The following is a 23210-nucleotide window of genomic DNA, read 5'->3' as shown; positions in this document are numbered from 1 at the left end:
TGTTCGTTAGTGAATTTGCGCAGTAACGAAAATGCCAAACGCTAGCAGAGTAACGCTAGCGTTCGGCGCTTCTGCGCTTAGTGGATTTGCCTTACTTTCTACTTGCAGGAGGGAGATGCCGCAATAATATGTAGCAGACAAGTTGTCATAATCACAAGGCTACATTTGGTCACCTCTCCGGCGCAGCTGAAAACATGGCGCCGATGTCTCTATACAACATATGTGAGATTCTTTAAGACTCTGTTCACGTTGTGGATTAGCGTGGCGCTGTATTTCCACAAGGTTGTGTCTCTTATGAGCGATGTAAAAGGAATGTTTGGTTGCTTGGCTTCTCTGCTATGATGGAGGCCAGCGATGTGATTGGCCACATCTAGATTTCCTCCGTAAGCTTTCAAAGTAAAGTGAACGCCTGTTTGAATAACTTTCCTCGGATTCACTATCATTTTGTGATTGTTATAGACATTGGGCTGTTCTGGTTCGTAGTAAATATACTGAAGTATGTTGTGCCCTGGGACATCTTTGGGGAAAGCGTTATCAAACGTGTGGTCTGTGATGTGGATTGGGTAGTAGTGGTTTTCTATCAGAAAGACGGATTTCTCTGGATGTTCTTTCTGTAGAACTTCCATCATCTCATTCCAGTCCCTGTGTTTCCTCGGCAAAATAATTTCATCGATATCATTGAACGTCAGGTATTTTGTCTTGTACATGTTCCTGTACAGACAGTCGTTCAGAGCTGCCAGTTGCCCATAGTAGCCAATTTCATTTCTAGGATCCATGGCATGGTGCCAGGCATGAGATGTCCTCAAGTAACGGTCAATCGGCCATGGTACCACCTCTACAACACCTTCCAATACATAATATTCTATAGCCCTTTCAATCGTTGGACTGCAACTGTTTTTATAGATGACAACTCTCTGCGCTCCAAGAATCCTGTACATTTCCATTGCCTGGACGAACTGCAGAACATTTCTGGAATTCCCGAACATGGTGGAAATGCAGACGGTGAAGTTGGCGGAAGGGGACAGCGGCTCACGGTTTTTAATCTCAAACACTGGACCACCATCGATTCTTCCTGTGCTCATTGAATGGATGGAAATATATTGAGAAAAGCAGAGACGGGGCTCCTCACAGAGCAAAATGACTGCACTGTAAGAAAAATCAAATCGGTCTGAAGGAACATCTATGTGGGCTCTGACTGGGGTGTAGCCATTACTGAACTTGCAGTAAAACCAGCAATAGAGTTCCTTGACTTTGTCGACATGGAGTATTGCAATGATACGGACATTGTTTGATTCTCTATTGTCGTAGTAGGCCGAAATGATCACTGTTTTATTATCCTGCAGAGGGGTGATGCTGCCAGTAGCTGTTGGCATGGTCCTCTGAGCTTTTAGCAATGTCCGCGGTTGCCTTATCATTGTATAGTTATAGGTGGAAAGCATAAACAAACAAACGAGGAACAAGGCCACGCAGGATTTCCAAAAATACTTATAGGAACATAGGAGATACATGTCTCTGGTGTCCTGCAAAGGAAATAAAAAATATTATTATTATTGTAGGAAATAAACTAATGAAGAACGTGAAACAGACAGAGCAGGTTCCTACTGCTCTCCAACCCTACCTATGATGTCTCACACAATCTCCCCAGAGGTGCAGAGCACCACAAAGACATGGCCGCTTATTCCATGATCACTTGGTTCTCTAGGGGCCTTCCTAAATAAGCCCTCAACTGTTTAGCCGATTATGGTCCTCCCTGGGGTGATTATTCATTAGCGTATGAAGCAAATTATGTGTCTGGGTAATTGGAACTGAGATGCTCAAAAAAATGAGCTTTTAACAAGCTCATGTTTTTGCTGTGGTTCATGAAAATCACTGCAAAGTAACGCAAGTTTGAAAAAATTCACAAATTTGCATGAAAAATTTCAGCAACTAAAACCAGACGAGCTTCTATTCAAGTCAAGAGGAGGTATATTTTCTACATTCAAGCTTTTATACTTTCAAGTTTTTATTTTTTGAATGAAATAATGTGACGATTACCCTTTCCCCCCATAGAATTAACAGAAATCAGTTTTTCCAATTCAAGTTTTTTTGTGGTGCTTACTGGTGATATGGCGGGTGACCAGCGGGTTTAGGTTGGAATTTGGCCATCCATTGTGAGTTAGGGTTAGGTGCAGTTCAGACTGGAGAAGAACATTCCTCAACTGCTCCTGAAGATTCCGTGTCTAGGAACCAGACGTGGGTACGGGTCGGATGGGGGTCCTACATAGGCAATATTTAGCGGTTGGGTGTGGGTTGAGGTTTTGCATGTTAGGGTTGAGTATGGCTTGAGTTTTTCCTCACTTGCACATCTCTAGTGCCTACTATATAGAGTGGCTCATGATTTAACACCTTTATAAGACTAGGGATGTACCAAATCCATAACTTTTTGGTTCAGCCAAATACGGAATTCTCTAGCAAACATTGGGTTGAATACAAATTGCATTTGCATAATAATATTTGATTAAATTCCACCAGCATTGTACATTGTGCTCTTTCAGAGTTCATTGATAAGGTACAGTTCATATACTCTTGCCACAGTATTTTCATATATTTCCTCCTCTGCGATGATAAGGAAGCGATTGTTATTTTGTCTTGAGTTAACCCACACCCCAACCCTGAGATACTTCACAAATAAAGTCACCCTTTGTTTTGCCTCATCCACTTAAACCTGCGCTCCTCGTGTACTGGCTAAGTGGCATCATTCCATAAACATGGCTCGAGAATAAAAAGAGTTCTTTGGGCAGGGTCTATAGATAACACACACTAGACAGCCCTGCTTCGAAGCATATGGAAAAGTCTCACTGTTCTGTAGGCCAGACAATCTAAGACTGTACCCGTAGGACACCTGCACAAGCGTTGAGTTTTGCTATAGGGTATGAATGTTATATAGAGTTAACATACCTCTGATTGAACCCACAGCCAAGGGCAGGACTTAATCTGCCTTAGAACCAGGAGAGTTGCAAATGAACAAACGCTCATTAACTATAATGTACAACCTGCTAACGACCTTGCACTATGTACCCTGTTTATATACTTATAAAAGCTGATAGTCTCACTGTTCAGGAGGCTCTTGGTGTTTGAAGCACTTGGATTCCATTCTTCCCTTGTCCTATGGGCTTAGGTACAGGCACACACGCTGCAAATCTACTGGCAGCATCATTTTGTGGCAGATACATTGTTGCCCCCAGGAATTTCATGACGCAATGTGGACCTTAACAATTTAAAGGGATACTGTCATGGGAAAAAAAATTTTTTTCAAAATGAATCGGTTAATAGTGCTGCTCCAGCAGAATCTTGAGCTGAAATCCATTTCTCAAAAGAGCAAACAGATTTTTTTATATTCAATTTTGAAATCTGACATGGGGCTAGACATTTCCCAGCTGCCCCAAGTCATGTGACTTGTGCTCTGATAAACTTCAATCACTCTTTACTGCTGTACTGCAAGTTGGAGTGATATCACCCCCTCCCTTTCCCCCCCCCCCAGCAGCCAAACAACAGACCAATGGGAAGGTAATCAGATAACAGCTCCCTAACACAAGATAACAGCTGCCTGGTAGATCTAACACTCAATAGTAAAAACCCATGTCCCACTGAGACACATTCAGTTACATTGAGAAGGAAAAACAGAAAGCATTTCTCTCCTAAAGTGCAGGCACAAGTCACATGACCAGGGGCAGCTGGGAAATTGACAATATGTCTAGCCCCATGTCAGATTTCAAAATTGAATATAAAATAATCTGTTTGCTCTTTTGAGAAATGGATTTCAGTGCAGAATTCTGCTGGAGTAGCACTATTAACTGATGTGTTTTGAAAAAAACATGTTTTCCGATGACAGGATCCCTTTAACCCTTTCCCTGCCAGCCGTTTTGTCCTAGATGCGAACATCTATTGCCAAGCAGTTTTTAGACATTTTGTACTCTTTCACTTTAAGGGCCTTTCCTGGGGCGGTCTTTAAGTTTACCCAGTAAAACAATATATTGTTTTTTTCAGGACAACCTGTACTTTAAAAATATGCAAGAATTTTGGTGTAATTCTACTTCTGTAAAAAAATATAGGCTTCTAAGTGTCTAATAAAATGAAAAAAATCATGTTTCACAAAGAACAATCACATATATCAGAAACATCATTTATTTTATGTACGAGAACACAGCCGATTTGGAAAGGTGTATGTCTCCTGAATGCGGCAATACCAAATATATATCGTTTTATGGAGATTTCTCACTTGTATAGATCAAAATCTCTAAGCAGTTCACTACCAAATTTCCAAAGCACCGCTCCCCAAACGGCATACTTCTGATTTCAAGGCCAAACATTCCACTAACAGTAGGTTTACCCAAGAAAACTACCCATTATTAGAAAGAACAGATTCTGGTGAATCAAAAATGGGTAAATATATCAAACTACCAAGTTGCAATTGTTTCCTAAAGTTATAATGTTTTATAGAAATTGGTGACTTTTTTGAAAAATTAACTCAAAGCTTCCACTCTACAGCATCATATCTCCCACACATCATTAGGTATCAATGTAAAACACCCCAAATATGAAAGCCTGGGGTCCACTGAACAGTTTGATGCCCAATGTGTATCAGTTTACCTAAACATGTGGCATATAGGGGCCATAAAATGTAGACACCCCATTTGAGCTATCAGTTCTGTAATTCCAGATACTGCAAAATCAACACATTTGCATCGTTTTGGGGGGGGGGGTAAAAGTAGAAAAAAGTAAGTTCACCCCAGAAAACCATATATTTTCGGAAAGTACACATTCCCCCGAATCCAATATGGGTATGCATGTCTTTCTACTCCAAAGCACCAAGCTGCAAAACTTTCCTAAGTTTGGCAATTTTAGGGACATTTTCAAAAATAACCTCAAAACGTCCACTATGCAGCATCGTATGTCCCACATACTATTGAGTATCAAAATAAATCACCCCGAATATAAAAGCCTAGGGTCCTCTGAACAGTTTGATGCCATATATGTATAGGTGTACCCAAGCAGGTGGCCTATAGGGGCCCCAAAATGAAGACCCCCCATTTGGTCTGTCATTTCAGGTACTGCAAAATCAACAGTTTGATACACAATATGTATAGGTGTACCCAAGCATGTGGCATATAGGGGCCCCAAAAGGAAGACCCCCATATGGTCTGTCATTTGAGGTACTGCAAAATCAACACATTTACATAGTTTTTGGGGGGGGCAAAGGTAGAAAAAAGTAAGTTCACCCCATAAAACCATATATTTTCGGAAAGTACACATTCCTGCGAATCCAAATCGGGTATGGATGTCTTTTACTCCAAAGTACCAAGCCGCAAACCATTTCTAAATTTGGTGATTTTGGTGACATTTCAAAAATCACCTCAAAATTTCCACCCTCTAGCATCGTAGTTCCCACATACTTTTAGGTATCAAGAGAAATCACCCCAAATATGAAAGCCTGGGGTCCTCTGAACAGTTTGATGCCCAATATGTATAGGTGTACCCAAGCAGGTGGCATATAGGAACCCCAAAACAAAGACCCCCAAATGGTCTGTCATTTTATGTACTGCAAAATCAACACATTTACATTGTTTTGAGGGGGGCAAAGGTAGAAAAAAGTACATTCACCCCATAAAACCATATATTTTTGGAAAGTACACATTCCATCTGTCTGGATGATATTTAGTAAAAAAATTAATATAATAAAAAATATATATTAAAAACATATTAAAAAAAGATATAATCCAGGATTTGGTTCGGGATTCGGCCAGGATTCGGCCTTTTTCAGCAGGATTCGGATTTGGCCGAATCCTTCTGCCCAGCCGAACCGAATCCGAATCCTAATTTGCATATGCAAATTAGGGGCAGGGGGGGAAATTGCGTGACTTTTTGTCAGAAAACAAGGAAGTAAAAAATGTTTTCCCCTTCCCACCCCTAATTTGTATATGCAAATTAGGGTTCGGATTCGGTTCGGTATTCGGCCGAATCCTTCGTGAAGGATTCGGGGGTTCGGCCGAATCCAAAAAAGTGGATTTGGGGTATCCCTACTTCTGTCCAGCCGAACTGAATCCGAATCCTAATTTGCATATGCAAATTAGGGGCGGAGAGGGAAAGCGTGTAACTTTTTGTCACAAAACAAGGAAGTTAAAAATGTTTTCCCATTCCCATCCCTAATTTGCATATGCAAATTAGGGTTTGGATTCGGTTCGGTATTCGGCCGAATCCTTCGTGAAGGATTCAGGGGTTCGGCCAAATCCAAAATAGTGAATTTGGTGCATCCCTAATATATACCCATTTTGTGTTAGGCCTATTTTCTCAAAATGCATTTAATACACCCAAATTAATAGGACATGAAAGAATTTTGTCTGGGGCAGCGGAAAGGGGGTCCTGGGAGTTATATAAAGGGCATCTAAACCCAAAACATGAAGCAATATACTTGGGGGTGCTTCATTAGGCACTTCTGTTATTTACACCCATGTTCTGTTATTAGTGGTTTCTGAGATATTTAGATGTTTAGACTTATGGCTCAACTAAGAGACTTATTTTCTGTCCTCCTGTGCTTGAAACCCGTTTTTTTAATGATAAAGGGTTCTGACAAACTTCAGATATCACCTGACCGAAGGTAAACGTATCTGAGATTGGTGGGGTGCGCTTGGAGTGTGGGGAGGAGGAGCATTTCTAAAGGGAATGTCCAATAGCTGAAATGTGCGGTGAGACATCTCAATGGGACAAGGGCAGAGTTGGTACAAATAAAACCACTTTGTGTGGGATTATTGGCCTCACCACATACAATACTGGGAGTGGATATATGGACTTACCTCCTGCTTTATAGACAAGCTCCAAGCCTCAATCACAAGGGCATGAGGGACATTAATGTTGTCATGAACCACATACAAACAAGAAGGTTGATGGGCATCTCGGCTATCCACCCTCCCGCCCCTCCTGGAAGAGATCATGTGGGCTCCTGAGCAGGAACCAAAGCGCTAACAAGTCTTTAATCAGCCTGAGCAAACAGAGGGAGCCGGAAAGGCCTGGTACCCACTTCCAGATTGCAAAGTCCGGCAAAGAGCAAACAATGCTGTGATTTTATTAACGCTCCATTCCCTGCAGTAGATATGCCCAAACCTGCAACCACCCACAGCCCTGCATCTCCTGCCATCCAGTCAAGCGGAGCAGTGACTGCCAGTACAATATCAGTTGTGCCCTATTTATCTCTATATACATAGCAACCAAATTGCATTGTCCATGTAACCCAACCTACATAGAGATCCAATGTTTTCCAGTGATATAACAGAAAGCTTTTTGTTACATTTAAAGGGACACTTACATGCAGGTTACAGCCAACGATCGTTACTCAGTTCAGCACAGTCGTCTCAATGTCTCTCTCTCTGCACTTCCTACTGAACAGGTGCGGCTCCTTGGATCAACCTCTTATTCAGGTGTAGTCATCTCCGCAAAAGAGGTCCAAGTGTGTTTTATAGAACTCCTTCCTTCCTTGGTGGGTGGAGATGGAAAGCAGTTGGTTGGAAATGCCACATATCATTGGCAATCATTCATCTACTCAACATACTTTTTCTTCAGGTTCCTCAGTGACATAAAGTCTAAGGGTAAATCATATTTCCACGTTGATTGTCACTCATGGTGAGAACATCCCAATGGACAATGAGTTTCCAGTCCTATTTCCCACCCCAGCCAGAGAATCTTTCCTTTCTTATGGGATTTTTATATATGTTAACTAACGGCGACTTAACTAATATAATATTGGGGTCACTGGCCTCCATCTAAATAAGAAATACTCTATATGGCTACAAGCATATTGTTATTACTACTTTTTATTATTTATCGTTTGATTCAGGCCTCTCCTTTTCATATTCCAGTGCATGGTTACTAGTTTAATTTGGACCCTAGCAACTAGAGGGCTGAAATTGCAAACTGAAGAGCGGCTGAATAAATAAAAACAAATAATAAAAAATGAAAACCAATTGCAAATTGTCTCAGAATATCCCTCTCTACATCATACTAACAGTTCATTTAAAGGGGAACAAGCCCTTTAATTCAAAGGTCTTTGTCCATGCCCTTTAGTATATAGTACAGTTCACATCAGTACACTCCAGTAAACTTGTATTAACTAGTCCTCCATTCCTGGCAAGCCTCTGATCCACCCTAAATCTGGCCCAAATCCCATCTCTAAACTCCCCCTCTCCATTCTACTTGGTATAACTATAGGGGAAGCATAGTCTTCAACTCACCCCAATCCACTGCCCCTGCTCATCATCATCATCATCATCACCTCTCTCTGGGGAGCCTTGTCTTGTCTAGATTTGGCCCCACACTGATGGATCCTCTAACCTACTCTACACTAGTCTTGTGCATCAGTGTGTGTTTATACAACATTGTGTCTCTATGCAGCCATCCTAAAAAGTGTTACTTCCTTTTACATCACCTTTTCCACGTCTCTTCCTTCCTGTTTCTTGTGAGCACATAAAATAACTCCTAGTTGTGCCATGTGACTTCCATTTCCAGAAGATTTCCTGGGAGATGCTCAAATTTACCTGGAGAAATAGGCAGTTTGGGAGACGGTGCTCTGGCCGGGTGGTGCGTGAAAAAGGGTGTCCGGAGCTGTCGCTTCTTCAGTTTTGGGATGTAACTATATTAGAATTCCTGGGGGTGGGGGAGGTGTCGGCATTTTTTGTAAATGGCACTTCCTTCTTTGGTATAGTAGTCAGGTTACAAAATATGTATTCATTTCAAAGATTAAGGAAAATCCAATACTTTCCCAGATTTACTTGAACATATGAGACATTGTGGTTTTCGAAGGCAGGGACAGCTTTAATTACAGCAAATCCGCAGCATTGAAGATATTAAATCTCTATTATGCACATGCTAGGGTTTGTTATTCAGTAGCACCAAAACAGCCTGATAGCACCATTAGTAGCTCCCTAAGGGGATTGTTTGATTTTTTATAATATGTATTAAACTTGTACTTTTTAACTTTTAAGCATGTCTTGGGAGCATTTTGTTGTAGCTAGACTTCTGTTTGGCCACTAGAGGATCCCAACGTGCTGATTTAATCTTCACTATGCTCTTGTTCCAAGGTAACTAAAAATAGAGAATTCCTATCATACTTACCGTAATTCTCTTTTCCTGGCCACTCTCCATATCAGCATTACATACGGGGGGCTCCGCCCATCCCCGCCCATAGACCAGATAGTCCCTCCCTCCCAAGCTTTAAAGCCATCCCCAGGGGCCCACATACCTCGTCTAATACCAAGCTTCTGGCCGAAGAGGGGTGGAAAATGCTGATATGGAGAGTGGCCAGGAAAAGAGAATTACGGTAAGTATGATAGGAATTCTCTATTTTTTCTGGCCACTCCATATCAGCATTACATACGGATATACCAAGCCATCTTGCTTCCGGGGTGGGAAGAAAAACCACAAACCACCAGAGGTGCTGATACAAAATTTTTTTACTGACAAGAAAAGGCAAGGTGGGCCCCTGCCGCAAAAGCATGGTTTCTCGAAGAGGGTAGGTCCAGACGATAGTGCTTAATGAAAGTCCGAGCCAAAGACCATGAAGCGACTTCACAGATCTGAGAAGGAGGAACATCTGCCAATGCTGCCCAAGAAGAAACGACCGCCCTGGTGGAGTGAGCCGTTAAACCCTCCGGAGCTAGCTTGCCCTGAGCTTGATAGGCTTTTGAGATACACAAGGTCATCCATCTGCTGATGGTAGAAGTGGCAGCAGCCTGCCCTTTTCTGTTTCCCGCTGGGACAACAATAGGAATAAGGTCTTTAAAGTCAGATTCCAGAATGAAATTGACTCAAGAGGCTCAAACGGTGGCAAGGATAGGGATCCTAGGACCAATGGTAGACTCCAGGCAGGTGAGGTTTTAACCCCTGGAGGGCGTACCTTCAAGGTTGCTTTAAAAAATCTTTGGACTGTAGGATCCGAAGACCAGGATTTTCCATAAATGGCTGATATGGCGGAAGCATGAGCTTTTAGGGTTCTATACTGTAGACCTTTCTCTAAACCGGATTGGAGGAAGCCTAGAACCTGAGGGAGAGAGATCTCTTCCCACGAGAAACCAAACTGATTGCACAAAAGCTGAAACCTTTTCCAAACTCTGCAGTAAGTGGATGATGTGGAAGACTTCCTAGACTTGAGCAGGGTGTCTATAACACTTTCAGGTAAGCTCAACTTTTCCAGCCTTTTGCGCTCAACCTCCAGGCCTGAAGAGACAGAGCCGCTGGGTTTGGGTGAAGGAGAGGTCCCTGACACAGCAAGTCCCTCCTCCTGGGAAGAGGCCACGGGGGATCCACTGAAAGTTTGAGAAGTAATGGGTACCAAGGCCTGCGCGGCCAATTTGGTGCAATTAAGATCAAATCGCTCCTGTCTTGGATTACTTTTTGGAGAATCTTCATGATAAGCGGGAACGGGGGAAAGGCATAGGCCAGGCTGAAGAACCAGCTCTGAAGCATGGCGTCTGCTGCTTGAGCTGTCGGGCAAGGTTTTCTTGAGAAGAAAACTGGAAGCTTTGCATTGAGATGTGATGCCATGAGATCGATTTCCGGAAGACCCCATCTTTCCACCAGCTTCTGAAAGACCTCCTGGCTTAAGGACCATTCGTGACTTGACACCGAATTGCGGCTCAGAAAATCCGCCTCCTGATTGTCTTTCCCTGGGAGATATTCCGCTGTCAGTGAGACCAGATTCCTCTCTGCCCAACTGATGATAGGTTGAACCTCCTGGAGAAGAGAAGTACTCCTGGTACCCCCTTGTCTCCTGATGTAAGCCACTGCCGTGGTATTGTCTATAAGGAGCCTGACTGAGGAATTGTGCAGATTTTTTGTGAACGAAAAGAGAGCTAACTTCGCAGCCCTTATCTCCAGGATATTGGAAGGCACATTGGTCTGTCGTGAGGACCATGTCCCTTGTACCCATTCCGAGTCCAGGTGTGCCCCCCAACCCCAGGTTGAGGCATCGGTGATCAGTGTCTTCCATTGAGGTTGTGATAAGGGAAAACCCTTCTCTAGGTTCTTCTCCTTGGTCCACCAGCGGAGCGACTCTTTGAAAGGGTGAGAGAGAAGAATCTGCTGCTCCCAGTCTTTCGTTTCCCTGTTCCATTGATCCAGGAACAAAAACTGGGCTGGCCTCATATGCCATCGTGCCCACTTTGTGACAGGTATTGTCGATGCCATGGACCCCAATAAGGACATCATTTTTCTGGCTGAGACTTGGGACTGAGTCAAGAAATGTGAGGCTAGGTTGATGATAGCCGCAATCTTCAGAGGAGGAAGAGATACTAAGTTTTCTTGGGTATTGAACCAAGCCCCTAGATAGACCAAGGATTGGGATGGGGATAGTTGGCTCTTCTCTCCATTTATCAACCAACCATGGGAGAGTAGGAAGTCTAAGACTCTCTCTCGATGTTTCAGTAGAGTCTCCTTGTTTCTTGCTGACAGAAGGATGTCGTCCAAATAATGCCAGATTGAGATCCCCTCCAGCCTGAGTGCCGCCACCAAGGTGACCAGAATCTTTGAAAAAACTCTTGGGGCTGTGGACAGACCGAAAGGGAGACAACGAAACTGGAAATGTTTCCCTCCAATGACAAATCGAAGGAAACGCTGATGTGAGGCTGTCACAGGGATATGTAAGTAAGCGTCCCTCAGATCGATGGAGAGGAGCCAGTCTCCTGGGAGAATTGCAGCAATGATCGAATAGATTGATTCCATCTTGAACTTCTGTACCCTCAGATGCCTGTTGATTAATTTAAAGTCCAGAATAGGTCTCCATCCTCCTGAGTTTTTCCTTACCAGGAATAGTACTGAATAAAACCCCTTGTTTTGTTCCACTACCAGGACAGGAGACAGCACTTTCTCTTCCAGCAGCCATTGTAGGTAGTGATCCAGGGCTTCTCTTTTTTCCCCTTTTTTGGGGTAAGAAGAGGTGACAAAATGGTTCTCTATTGGGATGGAGTTGAATTCCAGCCGATAACCCCTTGACAGGATATCTAGAACCCACTGATCTGAGATGGTAGAAATCCATATTTGGAGAAAATCTGCCAGCCTGGCTCCTACATTTTCTATCGTGGACGGATAGTCAGGAAGGCTTCTTATTAGACTGGGATGACCTGGACTTGTCTCCTCTGACAAAGGTCGCTTGGCCCTTTTTCCATGAAAAGGGCTTGTAGTTTTCACCTGCTGGTCTGGAGACTTGTCTTCCCACAACCGGTCTTCCTGAGCCGCGAAAAATAGAGGATCTAAAATGGAAAGATGATGGTCTCTTCTTTTCTTGGGGTAAAAATAAGCTTTTCCCTCCAGAAGCCTTAGATATTACGTCATCCAATTTGGACCCGAAGAGGCGTAGGCCCTCAAAAGGTAAGGTGCACAAGCTTGTCTTGGAGGAGACGTCCGCCGTCCATGATCTGAGCCAGAGAGCTCGACGAGCCGCCAACGATAGGGCCATAGAACGAGCTGCTAATCTGGTGAGATCTACTGTGCCTTCCGATATGAACTCTGTGGCAAGTTTGAGTTCTGCTAGGCTAGAAGAAATTTCCTTCCTATCCACTCCTTCGGCAAGGGCTTTGTCGATGCCATCTATCCAGAGGGACATGGCCTTAGCCACCGAGACCAGTGCCACTGCTGGTTCACATGCTGCCCCAGCTACCAGAAACCCCTTTCTGAGGTCTGAGTCTACTCGTCTGTCCATGGGCTCCCTAAGGGCAGCGCTGTCGTCAATTTGCAGGGTAGTTTTCTTTGTCAAATGTATGACTGCTGGGTCCACTGAAGGGCAGTGACCCATTCCTTAACCTCTGAATCTCTGAATGGATAGAGTTTGGAGAACCTAGTGCCTTGTGACACAAAGGAGACCTTCTTTGCAGCTTTTTGCCACTCTATCTTGATAAGGTCAGAGACCTCTTGGAAGAGAGGAAATGTATGACGGTTCTTTGCAGGAGATGGCAGGACCTTAAGAGTTGAGGTTCCTGTGCTTTCCTCTTCTACCCCCAGGGTCTGCTTTAAAGAGTTGAGGTTCCTGTGCTTTCCTCTTCTACCCCCAGGGTCTGCTTTACTGCCCTAATTAGTGGAGTAACAAGGGAGAGATCAAAGGTATCCTGGGGGCTGTCTATTTCCTCATCTGAGTCTAACAAGGCTTCCGACTGTAACTCAGGGGAAAGACATGCTCCCCAGGCATCCCTATGCTGGGAGACAAGATCCTGACCTTCTTCCACATTCCCTGTGGTTAAGACAGGAATCCCCGAGGCTGAGCTGCAGAAATCTTTCCAGCAAGACTTGCAAAAATTTTTGCCCACTAGGGGAGGGCTAAAACAACCCATGCATTCTGGGGGAGCCGACTGGGGACTTTTAATCCTACGTTTTTTAGCAACATCTTCAGGCAAGCTGAAAAGAGAGAATGGGGAGAGAGAGAGAAAATAAGAAATGGAAAATAAGAAAAGAAAAAAGGAATAGTACAGGAGGGACCTACCTAGCTTGGAGGGCAGAGGCTGTAGAGGCTGAGGAATCCGTAGGAAACCATGCAAAGGATACCTGTAATGCAATAGACATGCAAGTGGGGGTGAACTGAAAAGATCCCTAAGGTAGGATAAATAGAATTATGGAGCAGCACTGAGTGGCCTAATCCTTAAGAACCCCCCCCCCCCCGCAAGCAGGACACAATAACCCCCTTCCACCTACCAGAGCTGAGTCAGCAGCAGGGAAGCTCAAACCTTCAGGCACCTAAGAGGAGCAGAACCGGCAACAAGAGAAAACCAGATGCACCAGAATTAAAAACACCCGGGGCCGGAACCGGAAGTGCATCACAGCCGCAGACTTTGCCCACATCCAAAATGGCCGCCGCCGCCATGGACGCGGAACCATGTGGACGGCTCCAAACACGCTTAGCCCACAAAAAAGATTGCCGCCACATGTCTGGAGGAAGGAGAGCTATTCCTCTACTGAAGGCAGCAGAGGTTCTAAGTGAAGCGGGTCAGGGAGACCCACAAAGGGAAAAGTATGGACGGATTCCTAGTGCCACAGGCAACCTTAAGTGATCACCTCCATGGCACGGCCTCATGGGAAAACTCTCTGGGATCGCACTGCTGCAGGCCAAGTGCTAAACCGTGAGTAACCTGCCTGTCCCTGTCCTCACAAGAGAGGGAGGAGGAGTAAGCACTCTGCCCTGATCCACCTGAGGAAGCTTACCTAGGGGATGAGTAACAAACTAGGAAGGACCCTCTAGTCAGTCAGAGCAAAGGACAGAAAGAAAAAAGACGAGGTATGTGGGCCCCTGGGGGTGGCTTTAAAGCTTGGGAGGGAGGGACTATCTGGTCTATGGGCGGGGATGGGCGAAGCCCCCCGTATGTAATGCTGATATGGAGTGGCCAGAAATGCAATAATTTAAGTCTTCCGTCCCTCTAACCAGTTTAGTTGCACTTAGTCTCTGCACTCTCTCCAGCTCATTTATATCCCTCTCAAGGACTGGAGTCCAAAACTGCCCCCATACTCCAGATGAGGCCTTGCCAGGGACCTATAAAGAGACATAATTATGTTTTCATCCCTTGAGTTAATGCCCTTTTTTATACAAGAACTTTATTTGCTTTAGTAGCCACAGAATGACACTGCCCAAAATTAGACAACTTGTTATCTACAAAAACCCCTAGATCCTTCTCATTTAAAGGAACAGTAACATCAAAAACGTTTTTTAAAAGATTCGTTACTGTACATGAAAAAAAAACACCACCACAAATTAAACTTTAAAATCACAAAGTCTTTATTAAGAAATAACTTACAGAAACTCCTCTTCAGAAAAGGCGACAGGGCGACCATCGATCCTGCTGTGCTCCATTTCTCCTGCCTGGCTATTCTTACTGACAGCGTGCGGCTTCTTCTCCTTGTTGGATTCGGTGGATGAAGAAAGAAGACACTCTGGCAAGGCAGTGGTGGTGCGTTGGGCATGTTTTGCCGACCTGCTAGTGATGTCAAATGGTTAAGTGAGCTGGGAGCGCAAGCCATTAAGACAAGCAGCAGGGGTGGGGGTGCCGAGGATTCACAGCAGACAAGATGATTAGAGTTCTAACCGGAGAGAAGTCTAGGAGCGCCTATGAAAGATTTGCATAGCGCATCTGCTCGGGCTCCCTGCAGCGTGCATGCAGATACACTTGATCATAGGCTGAGTAAGTGAAGCTCAAACATCAATATTTAAACAAAAAGGGCACCAATCACAACACTCCAACAATAAAACGTTATCCAATCCCTGAATACTCCACATCAGACCAACCCCTGTATTCAATTATCTAAGGTGCATCTCTTTAGGGAGAATTTTTTTCAAAAATAAACTAAGCCTCTTTTTTGAAGTAAGCCAAGCCTTTTTCTGGTAGATGCCATTTTGGTACACCTCTATAGGTTCTTTATAAAGGCTGTAGGTGTTTAAGTGGTACACACATGATTTCTTATCAACACCATCTTAGTACATATTAAAATGGAAACTATGATGGACCACTAAAGCTAACGTTTAGAATTTAGTATCAACTGCAAAAATAGAAACAGTACTTTCAATGGCCACCTCCAGGTCATTAATAAACAAGTTGAAAAGCAAGGGACCTAGTACAGAGCCCTGCGCTACTCCACTAACAACACTGGTCCAATTAGAAAATGTTCCATTTACCACCACTCTTTGTAGTCTATCTTTTAGCCAATTCTTTATCCAAGTACAAATACTATGTTCCAGGCCAACATTCCTTAATTTAACCAGTAACCTTCTGTGTGGCACTGTATCAAATGCTTTAGCAAAGTCTAAGTAAATCACATTCACTGCCATCCCAGAATCAAGGTCCCTGCTCACCTTCTCATAAAAAGTTTCTCATAAAATTAAGTTAGTCTGGCAAGATCTATTACGCATAAAACCATGCTTGCACACACTCATAGTATTATGATTTGCTATGAAATCCAGTATCTTATCTTTTATTAACTCTTCGAAAAGCTTTCCTACCACTGACGTCAGACTAACTGGCCTATAGTTTTGAGGCTGAGAACAGGATCCTTTTTTGAATAGAGGCACCACATTAGCAATTCGTCAGTCTCTCTGCACGATGCCAGACCTCAATGAATCCTGAAATATTAAGTAAAGAGGTTTGGAATTCACAGAGCTAAGCTCGCTAAGTACCCTGGGATGAATACCATCTGGCCTGGACCTTTGTTTTTTCTAGTCTCTTTTGAATTTCCTCATGTGTGAACCATGCATCCTTTGTTGTATTACTAGAATTGGGACAATTAAGAAGGAAAACTTCATTAGCTGGTTCCTCATTTGTGTAGACAGATGAAAAATAAGAGTTCAGAATCTGCGCTTTTTTTTTGTTCTCATCAACCAGCTGACCCCCCTCTGATATTAAGGGTCCCACCCCTTCCTGCTTAATTTTTTTACTATTTACATATTTCAAAAATAATTTTGGATTCTTTTTACTGCTTGCTGCAATATCCTTTTCTATATCAATTTTAGCCTGCTTAAAGCTTCTTTGCATGATTTATTGGCCTCCTTGTACCTTATAAATGTTTCGGCTGTCCCAGCTAACTTGAAAGCCTTAAAAGCTGGTCTTTTCTTACCCACCTCAACACCAACGCTTCTATTGAACCAAAAAGGTCTTGCTTTGCAACGACGTTCCTTGCTTACAAGGCGAATATACTGACAAGTATATTTATTAAGCAGCATTTTAAAGACTTCCCATTTTTGTTCTGTGTTTAACCCTGTGAAAAGCATTTCCCACTTAATATGTTGCAGAGATGCCCTTATACTGTCAAAGTTTGCACGTCTGAAATTTAGTGTTTTAGTTAGTTTCTTGAACGAGCTGGAATAAAAAGTTGTCATTTTTACATATTTACAAACCTACTAGCTTTTTGTGTCTTGGCAACCCCATTACCCCAGTCAATGTCTGGATAATTGAAGTCCCCCATAGTAATAACTTGACCTAGTTGTGAAACCGCTTCTATTTGTAAGAGTAGCTGGGCTTCATACTCGTCACTTACCATGACTAATCTCCCCGAACTGCCTCCCGCCGGCTAAAATGTAAATCGACGGCAAGATTGCACTCGGAGCGATTCGTTTTCCGAAGTCGCCCAAAGTTGCCTCACTAGGAAACCTTGGGCAACTTCGGAAAACAAAGCGATCCAAGCGCCATACTGCTGGTGATTTACTAGACGGCGGGAGATTAGTCGCCCCTGAAGAAGAGGTGATTTGTTGCCTGGCGACTAATATCCCTGAATCTGAGCCCCGAATCTGACCCTTCACAGTCTAGTCACATGTTTCATCCCACCAGGTCTCAGTGATACCAATTACAAAATAGACATATTATTATTATTATTATCCTTTATTTATGCAGCACAAAGATCAGTCATCATTCCCAGAATTCCTTGCCCCTGTGGAGCTTACAATCTAAATTGCACATTCACAATTAGGGACAATGAGTTTGCCTGTATCTTTGGGGTGTGGGGAAATCCAGAGGACATGGGGGAGAACCTACACACTCCTTGTCTTCATGTGACCATAAAAAGTCAGGTAGAAGAAAGGATTTCACTGGCACTCGAAGGCTGGTGTAAGCAGGTATAAATAAAGGGGCACCTTTCTGCAAGGGTATATCCCTGTTTGCACCGGCCTTCGAATGCCAGTGAAATCCTTTCTTCTACGTAATATTGGGTTGGTGCTGATCCCTCCTTCATCGTGCACCAGGCGTCTAGGTTTGAAGGCCAGGGTGTTCGAGCGGTGCCTCCTTACCATAAAAAAGTTGCCAAACTTTCTTAAAAATTTATTTCATGCAATATGGCGTTTGCTATATGAAACACTTGTGACATGGGTCATTCTGTATTGTGAAACATTACAATAGTGCCACCTGTTGGTCATATCAGCCGGCTGAAAATAAATTTCCTGAGAAAAGGAATGACTTCTGATATTGCTCTGCTGATATAATGATGTTAGTGAGCAGAAAAGAGTCATCTGAGGTTTCTCTGGTCAGTTCTAAGCAGATCAACATTATCACAAGACTTTCCTTTTCTCAGGAAATTCATTTTCAGCCAACTGTAGCTGGTTCAAGCTGACCAGCAGGTGGCGCTGCTGTATCAAATTCATTATGTTAACTGTTTAAACACGGTTACTATTCATTTGGATTTATTGAAATGTGTATGAGAAATAGATGGACCCACTTTGGGTGGTTCTGAATGTAAAGATTTTAAAAAATGATTTAGCATATAATTAACATTACTAATTAGGGGCTCGCTATAGCGCCATATATTGTTGTCCTTGATTAAAGAGGATCTGTTTAATTTGTGCTGCAGGGGGCCTCTACAGTGATAGACCAGGGCAGTTTCTAGGGGGACATATATAGAGTTTCTGTACTGTTTCAGGGTGGAGTGAACAGACGTTTGGATCACCGCCCTCGGATCCACTATCATTTTTCGGGCATTGAATTTATTAGGTCTGTCTGGTTCCCGGTGTATAAACTGCAGTATGTTAAAACCTGGGACCTCATTCCATGAAGATGTATTGGTGAAATTTCCATCGGAAACCTCAGTTTGGGGAAAAATATGGTTTTCGAAGAGGAAGATTCCAACGTCTGGGTTTTCCCGTTGAAGACTTTCCATCATGTTGTCCCAAGTCCGGTGCTTGAAGGGCAGAATGATTTCATCCTGGTCATTGAGTACAACAAACTTGCTGGAGTACATGTTCCTGTAAATACAGTCATTTAGTGTGGATAGCTGCCCATAATAACCAATTTCTGTGATATTGTTGGGATATCGCCACCTTTTAGATGGTTTGAGATATTGCTGTATCTGCCAGGGGATCACCTCCACCATCCCTTCCTTGGTGTAGTACTGAAGGACCTCCTCCATCTGTCGGCTGCAATTGTTAAGGTAGATCATGACTTTTTGGGCGCCCAGTATCTTATACATTTCTATGGTCTGGATGAACTGCAGGACGTTACTGTAATTCCCAAACATGGCGGAGAAACAGACCGTGAATTTGGCAGTAGGTTTGCCCCGTACCCTGTTTTGTATGGGAAAATTGATAAGATCTGAAATGTTTTCAGTCGGAGACCTATCAATTGCAACATGGGTCGAGCTACAGCCTACTGGATCATCACAGATGATATCTGCCAGACCATAGACAAAGTCAAAGCGGTCTTTATGGAGATCTATGGTTGCTTTAACCTGGAGGACGGTGGTATTTACACAGAAGAAGTAGCAGTAGAGTTCTTTTACTTCAGAATGGTGAACAATGCCCAAAGTCCGAATGATGTTTCTCTGTCTGTTGTCATAGTATGGAGCAATTATATATGTTCTGTTGTCCTTTAATGGTGTAATGGTATCTCGGGGCAACTTGCCTTCACTGGGGAGGGGGTGCTCCTCCATGTTCTTCTGGAGAGGCTTCTCAGACCAGTGTAAACTCCGTGACCAGTGAAAGGACAGTATGAAGCAGGTCAGTGTGATGGTGCAGCCAAAGAAGTAAAACCTCATGGAATTAAGCATTGTGAGTTGACTTACAGCCTGGCTTTTGGAGAATCTGGCGAAAAGAAACACAGTTTGATTATTTTAAAGATGGCAGAGCACCCTGCTACTTATTAGATTACACAGCCCCAATTAGGTGTAGTGTGTGAGAGATAAATATATTTAAAATTATGGCAATTGGTACAATTTAGAAAAGAAAAACACAGGACAGGTAATAAATCAGTAGTTATGGATCATTATAATCTCTAATTATTCACGGGCGCATAGTCATTAATGTAGCTGATAGTTAGTAAACATTAGTCTATTCTGTGATCTCAACCTCATATCAACCCTAAAAACCTATCGGTAAACCATACTTTTACGTGCCATGGGATTTATCTTCTTGGCACCTCTTTGGTTTTTATCATTTTGAAAAACAAGGCAAACCCTCCAGGTAATATGCTCATTCCTAGTACCTATAAGGGGGTGAGACCCAACCTATTTACTCACAGGATTGATGCAAATCTCTAATTTATACAATAGCTTTTCACTGATTTAGGGTTGGGAATTTAAGGGGCAATTGTATCGTTTAATCCCTCCTTAATATTGTCAGCCACCGTTAATAGTGTTGCCATCTATGGGGTATACTTATCATAGGGTGAGCTCGATGAGTATCTATCAACGTACCAGTGTGACCAGTATTAATCAATACAAGTAACTAGGCAGCTGTGGACTTACAAACTGTAAGTGGTGGGTCCAACAACCAAGGATCATTAGAAAAGTTATACTGTACAATACACCTGCCGTAAATATGTTTCTTTCTGCACATCACCTGTTCCTTGTCTCTTCCTTCTGTGTTGATGACCAAGCCCAAGTCACTGAAAGTTTTGATAATGTCCCGTATCCAAGATGAGACGTTCATTCTCAGAAGGTCAACATGTTTACCCATTGGTCTCCATTACTTTGCAGGATCCTACTGTATTGTACAGCTGACCATGTATCTGTTGTTCCATGGGTTTCAGAGGAATCGGAGTGGCAAGGTGGAGAGGGCTAAAAAATGCTAAAACTCTAAAACATGCTGTTGTGCAAGGCTGGTTTCTACATCTATCCAGGATACTAAACCTGCTGTTCTGGATGCAGAGTAGGTAAAAGATCAAAAAACATATAATTTAAATGTCTCCACCCAAAATGGGGCAGTCATTTTGGTCTGGAAGGGGAAAATCACATGCCAAAAAATTCTGTTAAACCAGTTTTAGGTTTCTTAATACATTCAAGCCAGATCTAGTATCTGGATTATTCTGAACTGTTTGGCTGGGGGAAAGATGCTCTTTTCTTTGTGGAGGGAGATACCCATTCTTCTTGTCTGTTGTGTAAATGAGCCCACGGCACTTGCTAGGCAACTGACTAAACTCACTAATGGTTTGCCGTGTTTGTCTGAATATCACAGGTTGTCTATTTAGGACATTCTTTCCATTGCACGAGGCCAAAACAGAAGGAGAATTTACAGACTAAAATTTCATGAAACTTGCTGATAGGGACTGAGCTAAGGCTCAATTCGTCACCCCCAAGGAGAGCTTCTCCATTGCTCCAGTGTCTGGTTACTTCAGAAAGATGTGAAGTTCATATTTAGAACATTTGAGGCCTAATTTATCAAGCAACGTCCAACAAAATGTTGCAATGGGTGTGTATGTGTTCTCTTTACAGGAGATCTAAAGCCTTATGGCAGTAGAGAACTGTATGCTTCTGAAATTGCCCCATGTGACTCCGTCTGTCCTTGGTCAACCTTCATCTTCTGTCCTTGGTCAACCTTCATCTTCTGTCCTTGGTCAACCTTCAGTCACCATGCTCACACCAAGCTTTTCCTCAGTGTTTGCCCTTAGCAGCTGACTTTGACATTGATGAAAAGTGTCTGAGAAGTTGAGTGAGCTTGGAGCCTTGGAGGGTTGGAGTCCCTTCCATGACACAGAGCCGGGAGTGGGGGAGTACGTTACACATTAACATATGTAAATCCATGTGGCTCTCTAAACATCAGCCTGTTTGAGGGACAGGCGTTCAGATGTATTTGATTCTGAAGTAGTTGTGGCCCAAGTGTGGCTACAGTCGGCTGAAAATGAATTTCCTGTCATGTGACGTTTTACTGCTTAGACATTGAAGTTAGGGGACATAAAAGTCAGTCAGTACTAAGCAGAGAAATACCACAACGCTTTCTTTTCAGGGCTGCTGTTTCAAATTCATTGTAGTCACAGTTTTAAAAATTGCTAATATCTTGAAAGCTAGAAAATAAATATTGTAAATTGAAAGAAATGGTAAAAAGAGCAGCTTGAGAAATTAAACATGAATTGTGTTGCTTGTGCTGATGGAGAGAAAAAGGTTCTTGTGGGTCATTGGTCTAAGGAATGTTTCCTCGTCATGGTCTTAGGGCTGAAGAAGGTGGTGCCTGCATTGAGTAGGTAGGTGGTGTTCAGAAATGAGCTTCTTGTGCTGGGTTCTTAGAGATGCCAGTTGTTTCTTAGAGATGCCAGTTAAGAGCCCTTGGTTTCCAATTGTGTTGGTGCAGAACTATGACCTGCCATTAATGTTGCCACCTCCTGGCCGGTAAAAATGAGGGTTGATCCCAATGTTATTAATAGGGAATAAAGATAAATATATAGGAAGGTCAGTGATCCCAATGTTATTAATAGGGAATAAAGATAAATATATAGGAAGGTCAGTGATCCCAATGTTATTAATAGGGAATAAAGATAAATATATAGGAAGGTCAGTGATCCCAATGTTATTAATAGGGAATAAAGATAAATATATAGGAAGGTCAGTGATCCCAATGTTATTAATAGGGAATAAAGATAAATATATAGGAAGGTCAGTGATCCCAATGTTATTAATAGGGAATAAAGAGAAATATATAGGAAGGTCAGTGATCCCAATGTTATTAATAGGGAATAAAGATAAATATATAGGAAGGTCAGTGATCCCAATGTTATTAATAGGGAATAAAGATAAATATATAGGAAGGTCAGTGATCCCAATGTTATTAATAGGGAATAAAGATAAATATATAGGAAGGTCAGTGATCCCAATGTTATTAATAGGGAATAAAGATAAATATATAGGAAGGTCAGTGATCCCAATGTTATTAATAGGGAATAAAGAGAAATATATAGGAAGGTCAGTGATCCCAATGTTATTAATAGGGAATAAAGAGAAATATATAGGAAGGTCAGTGATCCCAATGTTATTAATAGGGAATAAAGAGAAATATATAGGAAGGTCAGTGATCCCAATGTTATTAAAGGGATACTGTCATGGGAAAAAAATTTTTTTTCAAAATGAATCAGTTAATAGTGCTACTCCAGCAGAATTCTGCACTGAAATCCATTTCTCAAAAGAGTAAACAGATTTTTTTATATTCAATTTTGAAATCTAACATGGGGCTAGACATTTTGTCTATTTCCCAGCTGCCCCTGGTCATGTGACTTGTGCCTGTAGGAGAGAAATGCTTTCTGACAGGCTGCAGTTTTTCCTTCTCAATGTAACTGAATGTGTCTCAATGGGACCTGGATTTTACTATTGAGTGCTGTTCTTAGATCTACCAGGCAGCTGTCTGGTTACCTTCCCATTGTTCTTTTGTTTGGCTGCTGGGGGAGGAAAGGGAGGGGGTGATATCACTCCAACTTGCAGTACAGCAGTAAAGAGTGATTGAAGTTTATCAGAGCACAAGTCACATGACTGGG

The 23210-nt window shown here is 42.7% G+C and overlaps 2 protein-coding genes across 3 annotated transcripts; both read right to left on the bottom strand.

The window, feature by feature from the left end:
• LOC108699506 (beta-1,4-galactosyltransferase galt-1) lies at window positions 1–7881 on the bottom strand. 2 transcript variants are annotated; one of them, XM_018231613.2, is made up of 2 exons: window positions 7340–7881; window positions 1–1520 (listed from the first exon to the last, which is right to left on the bottom strand). In XM_018231613.2, exon 2 carries the CDS (start codon window positions 1506–1508, stop codon window positions 210–212), a length of 1299 nt encoding a protein of 432 aa, XP_018087102.1. In that variant the 5' UTR covers window positions 1509–1520; window positions 7340–7881; the 3' UTR covers window positions 1–209. The 2 variants fall into 2 exon arrangements, with proteins under 2 accessions (XP_018087102.1, XP_041428251.1); XM_041572317.1 differs by lacking the exon at window positions 7340–7881 and adding an exon at window positions 6831–7296.
• A 9491-nt stretch (window positions 7882–17372) lies between these two features.
• LOC108698170 (beta-1,4-galactosyltransferase galt-1) lies at window positions 17373–20610 on the bottom strand. Its single transcript, XM_018229458.2, has 2 exons — window positions 20312–20610; window positions 17373–19555 (listed from the first exon to the last, which is right to left on the bottom strand). The coding sequence occupies exon 2, from the start codon at window positions 19519–19521 to the stop codon at window positions 18154–18156; it is 1368 nt and encodes a 455-aa protein (XP_018084947.1). The 5' UTR covers window positions 19522–19555; window positions 20312–20610; the 3' UTR covers window positions 17373–18153.
• Window positions 20611–23210: the final 2600 nt, after the last annotated feature.

The sequence above is a fragment of the Xenopus laevis genome, chromosome 8L, assembly GCF_017654675.1.
Source record: "Xenopus laevis strain J_2021 chromosome 8L, Xenopus_laevis_v10.1, whole genome shotgun sequence".
Lineage (NCBI taxonomy): Eukaryota > Metazoa > Chordata > Amphibia > Anura > Pipidae > Xenopus > Xenopus laevis.
This window is presented reverse-complemented; position numbering and strand designations above follow the sequence as displayed.

Coding starts and splice junctions, on each gene's coding strand:
- LOC108699506 (XM_041572317.1), bottom strand. CDS start 6,968: ATGATCTCTTCCAGGAGGGGCGGGAGGGTGGATAGCCGAGATGCCCAT. Junction 1,521..6,830: donor GCTTGTCTATAAAGCAGGAG/GTAAGTCCATAT, acceptor TTTCCTTTGCAG/GACACCAGAGACATGTATCT.
- LOC108698170 (XM_018229458.2), bottom strand. CDS start 19,521: ATGCTTAATTCCATGAGGTTTTACTTCTTTGGCTGCACCATCACACTG.